The sequence below is a fragment of the Lupinus angustifolius genome, chromosome LG02, assembly GCF_001865875.1.
Source record: "Lupinus angustifolius cultivar Tanjil chromosome LG02, LupAngTanjil_v1.0, whole genome shotgun sequence".
Classification (NCBI taxonomy): Eukaryota; Viridiplantae; Streptophyta; class Magnoliopsida; order Fabales; family Fabaceae; genus Lupinus; species Lupinus angustifolius.
Window position 1 is genome coordinate 9,621,041 of NC_032010.1, and position 8,834 is coordinate 9,629,874.

At 36.9% G+C, this 8,834-nt stretch overlaps 2 protein-coding genes across 3 annotated transcripts; both read right to left on the minus strand.

Moving 5' to 3' along the window:
* On the minus strand, positions 550-1,233 carry LOC109328953 ((DL)-glycerol-3-phosphatase 2-like). The gene has a single exon (XM_019562607.1). The coding sequence runs from the start codon at positions 1,035-1,037 to the stop codon at positions 558-560; it is 480 nt and encodes a 159-aa protein (XP_019418152.1). The 5' UTR covers positions 1,038-1,233; the 3' UTR covers positions 550-557.
* LOC109335397 (calcium load-activated calcium channel-like) lies at positions 2,484-8,221 on the minus strand. Of its 2 annotated transcripts, none has more exons than XM_019571536.1 (2): positions 8,020-8,221; positions 2,484-3,279 (listed from the first exon to the last, which is right to left on the minus strand). In XM_019571536.1, the coding sequence occupies exon 2, from the start codon at positions 3,194-3,196 to the stop codon at positions 2,627-2,629; it is 570 nt and encodes a 189-aa protein (XP_019427081.1). In that variant the 5' UTR covers positions 3,197-3,279; positions 8,020-8,221; the 3' UTR covers positions 2,484-2,626. The 2 variants fall into 2 exon arrangements, with proteins under 2 accessions (XP_019427081.1, XP_019427086.1); XM_019571541.1 differs by having other exon boundaries at positions 2,484-3,213; positions 8,020-8,208.

Here is an 8,834-nt window from a genome sequence, read left to right on the forward strand (position 1 = left end):
ATCCTTATAGTGCAGTAAGAATTCGATAACAGATATCTGAGCTATTTTATCTTAGGAACGACGTGGTTGATAGTCTATTTGCACATTTTGGGCAGTGCACGAAACGTTTTAAAGAGAGCGACATAGTCGTGACTCAACCAGTAAGTATTATTTCGTCATTTATAAATGTTGCAAACTATGGTAACAACAAATACAATAGTATCATTAATAGGTACTTTCTTTTTTTATGCAGATTCTACTTATGAACCTTAGGAAGGAGATTCTTGCATTTATTCCAAAAAATAGAAGTAAAAGGTTTCAATGTGAATACCCCATATGCTATGCTGTATCAGGTACTAGTATCAATTTAAAGGCCGTCATTCTTGTGGTAGTTTAATATAATCTGGTATTTCAAAGTCAGTTCCAGTTTCCATAGGATTCTCTAATCTTTATTATAATTACATAAGCAGTGTTCAATATTTATTATTCCGTATATATATATATATACATACATACATACCTGGCATGGTCATTTGATGGGAACAAATCCTGCATATTTCTTCTCTTTCTACTAGAAACTACTCAACACTAAGAGAGTCACTACTTCCAATATCTTCAACAAAAACCCTAGCAACTTCTATTGCTTTCATTCCCATCATCTTAGCCTTGAGGTTCCAATCAAAGGTTTTATTGTATCTAGCAAGTATAATTTCCCGAACTTGTGTATAGAAATTCTCAGTGTCGAGCAAGAGACCGTCCATGTAGAAAATGACTTGAGTGACGGGCTTTTTGATTGAGACGGTGGCGGAGGAAGTGGCCATTGCGGTGTGATTTCGAAGAGAAAGGAAGATCTCATAAGGAAACTTCATGGTTGAACGCCTTACTCCTTCACCAGAATCGCCCTCACCTGGTTGCATCGCACCTTCACCTTCGCCTCCGGCAAAGCCTTGCACTCCACCAGCGTTTTGATTTCGTCGGTCCATATCCACTCGACAATGCATCTCGTTCTCATATTCAAAACGACTTGAGATTATGAAGTAATAAGGAGTTCTCTTCATAGTCACCCAACATCCAAATCAGTGAACTCAATTCTATTGCTATTATATATTGTTTCACAAGGGAGATGGATGAGAAGAATTGAAGTTTGAGTAAAAAGGTTGAAGCTTTTGGTGTGTGCGTGACTTTTGGCTTTGGTTTTGATTTACATCATTGTTGGTAATGACTCGTTTATGAATTATGTGATGAGTGTTAGTAGTTTGTTGAAGTAAGATGAAGAAAGAAAATGTTTTTAAGATTGAGTGTTTTTTTATGGAAAAAAGGTCAATGTTGATGAGGGAAGATGATGTCTTTTTATTATCTTCTTATGTAACCATGGAAGAAGAATATCTTGGGGTTGTTGTGGGTTTTACGGGGAAAATGTGGGGTGGTTTCTTGTTGGAGTGGTGATAGGAGAGTGGGATGTATGGAAGTTGTGAGAGTGGAGAGTGGGGTTCCTTTGAGAGTGGGATGGTTAGGGATCCATGAGTGAGTAAAAGGCGGCTGAGAAATTGATGGGTGATGTGGGTATTTTGAGATACCTAAAAAAATGTTATTATTCAATAAAAAATATCCAAAAATATTTATACTATTTATTTGTCATTATTTTGAAAAACATATTATAAGCTGGATAAAAATGGGTGTTTACATTTGACAATAGAGAACATATGCGGTGGAAAAGGTAAACAATACAAGTGATAAAAGAAATGTTCTAGAGTTCCTTTGAGATGTTCATACAATTTAATTTGTAGACGCTATCTTGAGAGATGTTCATACAACTTAATTTGTGTGAGCTTCATATTCTTGGCTTTGAGTGCACAAATTCATGAATAGTTTGTGTTAACCTTGGGGAGGTCTATGGCAAAATCACTTTCAAATCAGGATACAACACAACTCTAAGTCATTGATCAATAACTTCTACACCATATATTTATTTGTGTTGATTTAGGATTATTCTAGATATGACTGTTCTTGTTGGTTGAGACAAAGTACTTGAGAAAGGAAGGATCATGCCCTATTTGTGCCAATCAGGAGATGTTTCAGGACTAGGGGTATTCTACAAATGATGTTCACAAGTTTACTCATTATTTTTGCCTGTTTGATGTTTTGTTATTGAAATCATATTTATGTTAAAAAGATAGATTTAATCAAATGGGTCATCTTCTCAGAAAGTGACAAAATGAACGCTTGCATCCATGGATGAGTGATCTCCTAGGAAAGTGACATAATGAAGATTTGCAATCATGTTTACGATATAACGTCTGTTTAATATTTATATCATCAGAGTTTGTAACTGTCATAGAACTAATAAAATTTCATTATCACTATCTTCATTAAATCTACCCTAGGTCATGTGGTAGTAAAGTACAGAGTGCTAAAAGATTTATAGAAGTTCGAGAGGAAGATAATATATAAGATTATACACTCATAGCCAAAAACATAAAGGGGGATTTATTGCACGTAAATCAAAACTTCAAAGAACCAGATTATGTCTGTAAAACTGAAGTTGACTAAATTCAGTATCAGTTATAAAACAAATAACATCATGCTGCCTTCCCTAGAGAACCAAATCAAAACGTAAATTTCTACAGTTATGTATTTCTAAACCCAATCAACTGGTCTTTGGGTCTGGCATGGGAAAGAGGCCGGCACCTGCACCCCTTGGCGGCGCAAAACCCAAAAACTTCTGCAAATTTGTTCGGATGCTAATGGAACATAAGAAGTATAGAAATGCCATGGAACAATCGGTGGGGTCGTTACCCTGCAACCCTCGATGACTCATCTTCATAACAAGACCAAAAGGCTGGAAAGGCAATTTAGCAACTACCTTGCCTTCAAATAGCGAATTCAGCAACCCAAAAACTACAAAGAGAACTAGAGCCACCACACCACCAGACTTGAACTTGAAGAGAGACAAGTCACGACTTGATTCTTTGAGGCTTGTCTCAACACGGTCAATTTTTTTGGTCTTGGATTTCTTGATGTTGATTTTGGTACTGTCCGTCTTCATGGTCTCAAGCTTCTTGGAAGCTTTGTCAATGGAGGATCGGAGGTTCTTGTAAGAATTGGTGCGGTAGATAAGAACCCATGAGATGGCTTCACAGACAATAGCAGTGCAGAAGGAGATGCCCACCACAGTGAGGCCATCTGAGTACTTAAAATCTGAGAAGGGGTATGCCATGGAAAGGAAAGAAAAATCTACAAAAAAATGAGAGAATGTGAACTTGGACCCTGATCGAAATTGTTTTTTTGAACTTCCAAAACCTGTACAAGGTCACAAACATTGAATCATTATCATATATATTACACTACTAGAATTAGGACAAGGTAAATATGTTTTATAACCGAATTTCTAGTATAGGTTTACATATACCATTAACAGAAAAAGGGATAATAACCTTTAACAGTCCCTCAAGGAAATAAAATAATATGCACAAATTAAGTTAACTTTGCATGCAGAAATATATTATTTAGTTCTTATCATGTAGTATATCATAAGCTAAAAATGGTAAAAACATAAACTTCTGGAAATACCGATTATCCCCAAACTACTTGATTGATATCACAGATTAACATGAACCCAATTCGTTTGAATATCTGTCTGAACAAATATTGTCCTTTAAAACCACAAACCATGATAAATGATAATCACAGAGCTCGGCTAACTAACTCAGGCTTCTAGCTATACATTTGCTTATGCAGAATATAAAAAATATATATAACATGAGCACAGAAACAAAGTATAAAAGGAGAAATTCCTTAAAAACGGAGGGAAAGAACTAATCTATGTGTGCCATGCAGTTACTTCTAATATCATCAACTCGGTTATGTTTAATAAAATGCACATACAACAAGAGAAAACACATCGTGCAAAGGGAACACACCAAAATCTAAAAATTGTATGACAGATGCAGCACAGACACAAAAACATGGAGGATCATTTCTATTGAAATTTGCAACAAAACTAACTAGAGGGAGATATATGCGTATATGGGAGATGGTGTAGTACTCTGAAAAGTATCTGGCTGGGGAATGGTATGTTAATTGGTAAATGGTATTGGTAACTGGGTGATTTGGTCTGCACCTTTGCCCTCAAGTTAAAAACAATGAAATAATAAAAAATGAGTAATTGGGCTTGGATGTAGTTATATTTTCATTTCAAAATGCTTAATGGGACATACCCAGCGTGCCTAACCCATATCCATGTCTAGAAAAAATATAAAGCAAACACTAGCGAACTCGTGTAGAATGAGTTTCATTGTCATGTCATTTTTGGAATGTCTCTGTATTACCACCAGTAATCAAGCAGAAAAATAAGAACGAGAAGAAGAATGAAATCGATCCGAAATCAATTGAATTCCGAATATTAAATGCACTTTATTCAATTTGGGAATAGATGGATTACAATGAGAGAAGAACCCTAATTGATTCCCATGAATCAATCCCACTCAAGATAATTCCCAAAAGCTAACTTCTACTCACTCACTTCTTTTATTTATAGATTTCTGGTGGTGTAACTGTTTCTGCCACAGTGGTAGTTTCAGCTTCAGTGACAATGCCACCGCCACGTGTGGCATTCCCTCTTGCACCACGTGGACGTCTCTCATACACCTTAATGATAGGTGGCCTAGGTGGCTTCTTAACTCTATTAATACTCCCCCCAGAAGATCCACTGTGTCCCCAAGGGGAAATTGAGAAAAAGCTACCCGAAGCTGCACTACGGACTCCCAAGAATTCTCGCACTCCGATAAGTTATCCCACTGTACCAGCACCTCCTTATTATCGCCAGTATCCACCCTATAATGCAGAATTTTCGCTGGTTGCACCTTTAACTCGAACTCTTCTGACAGCATTATCGGCAATGTTTGAGCTTACTGAATCGGTTTCAACGCCTTCTTTAACGATGAAACATGAAAGACCGGATGAACCTTAACATGCTCTGGCAACTCCAATCTGTATGCGACGGAACCAATCCTCTCTAAAGTTCTGTATTGGCCATAAAACTTCTCTGACAACTTAGCGGAAGGACGTGAAGCTAAAGATTTCAGCTTATACGGCTAGAGTTTCAGGAACACCCACTCCGCTACATCAAACTCCACCAGACGCCTATGCTTATTTGCTTGGACCTTCATCAATTCTTGTGCTCTCAACAAATTCTGCCGCAATTCTTGAATAACTATATCTCGAGATATGAGAAGTTGATTCACCTCCTCTACTTTGGAAGTAAAAGTACATCCCTTAATCAAGGTGGGGGGGTCCCTTCCATAGAGAGCCTTAAAATGCGTCATTCCCGCCAAAACGTTATAATTGGTGTTGAACCAAAATTCTGCCAAGAAAGCCAATCAACCCATCTCTTCGGCTTAGGGCCAACAAAGCATCGGAGATAGGTCTCCAAACTGCAATTAACCACCTCTGTTTGGCCATCCGTTTGAGGATGGTAGGCTATACTATACTTCAACTTAGTTCCAGATAAACGAAAAAGCTCCTGCCAAAATTGACTTAAAAAAATCGGATCCCGATCTGAAACTATGGAAGAGGGGAACCCGTGCAATCTTACTATCTCTTTCACAAATAGGGCTGCCACATCTTTAGCAGTGAATGGATGACCCAATGAAAAAAATGGGCAAACTTCGTCAATCGGTCGACCACTACAAAAATAGTATCCTTCCCACCGGACTTCGGTAACCCTGAAATAAAATCCATAGAGATATCCTGCCAAATCTGAGTTGGAATCAGTAACGGTTGCAAGATACCCCTTGGTGCTAGAGTGGAATATTTATGTCGCTGGCATACATCACAAGTCTCGACATATTGCTTCACATAACCTCGCATGCCCTCCCAATGGAAGAAACTAGAAACCCGTTTGTATGTGCGAAAAAATCCAGAATGCCCCCCAGATACACTATCATGGCATTCTGCTAAGCTCAGAGGCAACTTATTGGGCCCCTTGGACAACAACAATCTGCCCTTGTAAAAAAGCCTTCCCGACTGAAATCTGAACCCCGGATGTGACTCTGGATTCTCGGCCAAGTCTTGGATCACTTTCTTCCATTTTAGAAGAAGAATGATACTAGTGTTACCACTGGTAATCAAGCAGAAAAATAAGAACAAGAAGAAGAATGAAATCGATCCGGAATCAATTGAATTTCGAATACTAAATGCACTTTGTTCAATTTGGGAATAGATGGATTACAATGAGAGAAGAACCCTAATTGATTCTCATGAATCAATCCCACTCAAGATAATTCCCAAAAGCTAACTTCTACTCACTCCCTTCTTCTATTTATAGATTTCTACTGGTATAACTGTTTCTGCCACAGTAGCAGTTTTAGCTTCAGTGACAATGCCACTGCCACACGTGGCATTCCCTCTTGCGCCACGTGGACGTCTCTCATACACCTTAATGATAGGTGGCCTAGGTGGCTTCTTAACTCTATCTCTCTGCATGGCACCAAAACGTACATTTATGTTTCATGGGTCATTACGGTTTAGGTGTCAAACATAAAATGCTCAAACCAATTTGTTTGTAGAAAAGAAAATTGAGGTAATTTAAAATTGTGAAGAATTTGAGTTTTCTAAGATACAGATCGAGCAAAGTCATTAACTTCCCTAACAAACAGAAAACTTCAATCGCTGATACCAATAAATGGACGTTTAAGCTGACCCAAGTACGGCAGTTTCTCCTCAAGTATCAGATATTTTATTGCAGAAACTGCGTATTCGGAAAATACAAAGATGATCCAAAGTGCAAACGTAGAATAACAATATAGCAGCAACTACAATTATAAAATACAAAGCAAAGAAGATCACAAGATACATGATAGAGCCAGAATACATTTTCCCACTTGTTTTCAATCATCTTCATTTGTTAAAAAAGTATAGCTATAAACAATCATCACTCTGTTTTGCAATATGTTGATTATAGAACTAAACACAGAAGAAGGAATTTTAATGTGGCAATAGCATGTATGTAGATCAAATGACGTCCTATTGTACGATCATGAATCATGATATCAACTGATAAACAGCTAACTCATTAATGGTTTCACCGATAGATTTTGCCAGACTCCCCCTACCTCTAACTATTGAGCGACCCTCCATCCGATCAACTCTCCTTGCTAAGGTTTCAACATGTCTTCTCCACACATGCTCAACTTTCACATTAATGCATTTATTCCAAACACATAACCTTCTTTGTACACATTTAATTAACTCTTTTAACTTTTAAATCGATCAAACTCTTAAGATTAAATCTAAGTTTCGAAAAATATCATTTCCTAATCACGTGAATCATATGTGAAACATTTTCCATCTAAGGTTTCTACTTTTTATTTCTGCTTTCTTATACTCCAAGCTCTAGTTCTTCTTCTAATTCTAACCCTACAAAAATTGTTCATATTGAATCTCAAAACTAGCACTGCAATTAAGCATTCAAAAATCGTTAATCTCAAAAGCAGTTCAGGTGACAACAATGTTCTTTAACGGTTTGATGTGGGTGATTATGGCATCTAATATAAAATTACATTTTTATCCCTGTCACGGTGAGAAACAAAACTATCATTACCAATAAATAAAAGGACATTGTCAAGGACATTAAGGTCTATTTGCAAGTTGAGTTTTGAATGGAAAATAAAGAAAATAGAAGGCTTTGGAGCCATCCCAAAAAAGTATTTCATAACTCTCAAGTCTTCTCACTTCAGAAACAGACACTAAGGAGGAGTATAAACAAGAAATAAATGCTCTTATCCTTAAAAAATAGTTAGAGCTGAAAATTGTGCTTTTCCGATTATTTCATTTTAGTTATCTTTTTTTAAAAAAGGGAAAAGTATAGTTAAATTGTAAAGGAAAAAAAAGTTAAAAGAGTGTTATAGGAAATGCGTGAATTGTACAGATCCAAAGTGGATCCAAATTAAAAGCAAAACATAAACACAGAAACGCTGTGATGTTGTTTAGTGGTTGGATCCGTCATTCGTGTTAAAATTCCTAATTGAACTTAGCCTTTACCTATGTACGGCGATATCTCTGTTTGTCTCTATTCGACGCCGCGCGAAGGTGGTGGGGCCGCAGGTCAAGGTGGCGGTGCTTCTGGCTCCTCCGATCCCTTCAGCCGTAAAATGAAATCACTGTTTTCTCTCTTCGCAAGGCTTCATCTATGCAACTTTGTGACATCCCTGTTCGGCCCATTTGGCACCACGTATTGGGCCCAAAAAAAATATTAGTTACACAATTAGGATAAGGATCTGATGTCCCAAACTCTGTCTCATACCAATCCTATTATAGCATGTCAGTTAAAAAATTTTAAATATTCATAACTTTAGCAATTTTGCTTCATTGTGATTGGTCAGGGATGTAGTTGGGGACATGGTTGGGGACATGGTTGGGGACAGCAGATCCTCATCCCACAATTAGGGGTGAACATGGGTAAGGCTTGTTCCTTACCTGACCATAAATGTTGATCGAGTCATTTTTAATCTTGGATCTGGTTTTAGATATGAAGTTAACTCGACGCTTAATGTTAATCGAATTAACCTTTGAATCTGAATCTGACCTAGACCCGATTAAATATAATACATATTATTTTAGATAAATTATTCTTAATGTTATTTATTACTATGAATATGTAATTTGACATGTGAAACAATATATATATTGTTAATCATGCATAGATGATAAAAAATTAAACAATCAATGATATTTTCACCAAAAATATATTATTATTCAATATATAACTGAACATATAAACAAGATGAATGAGAAACTATGGCCGGTTCGGGCCGTGTCATGTTTGTCTCGTACCTTACCTTAAATATTGATAAGGT

Excerpts from the sequence above, each read along its gene's own strand:
- LOC109328953 (XM_019562607.1), bottom strand. The coding sequence starts at position 1,037 with ATGAAGAGAACTCCTTATTACTTCATAATCTCAAGTCGTTTTGAATAT.
- LOC109335397 (XM_019571536.1), bottom strand. The coding sequence starts at position 3,196 with ATGGCATACCCCTTCTCAGATTTTAAGTACTCAGATGGCCTCACTGTG.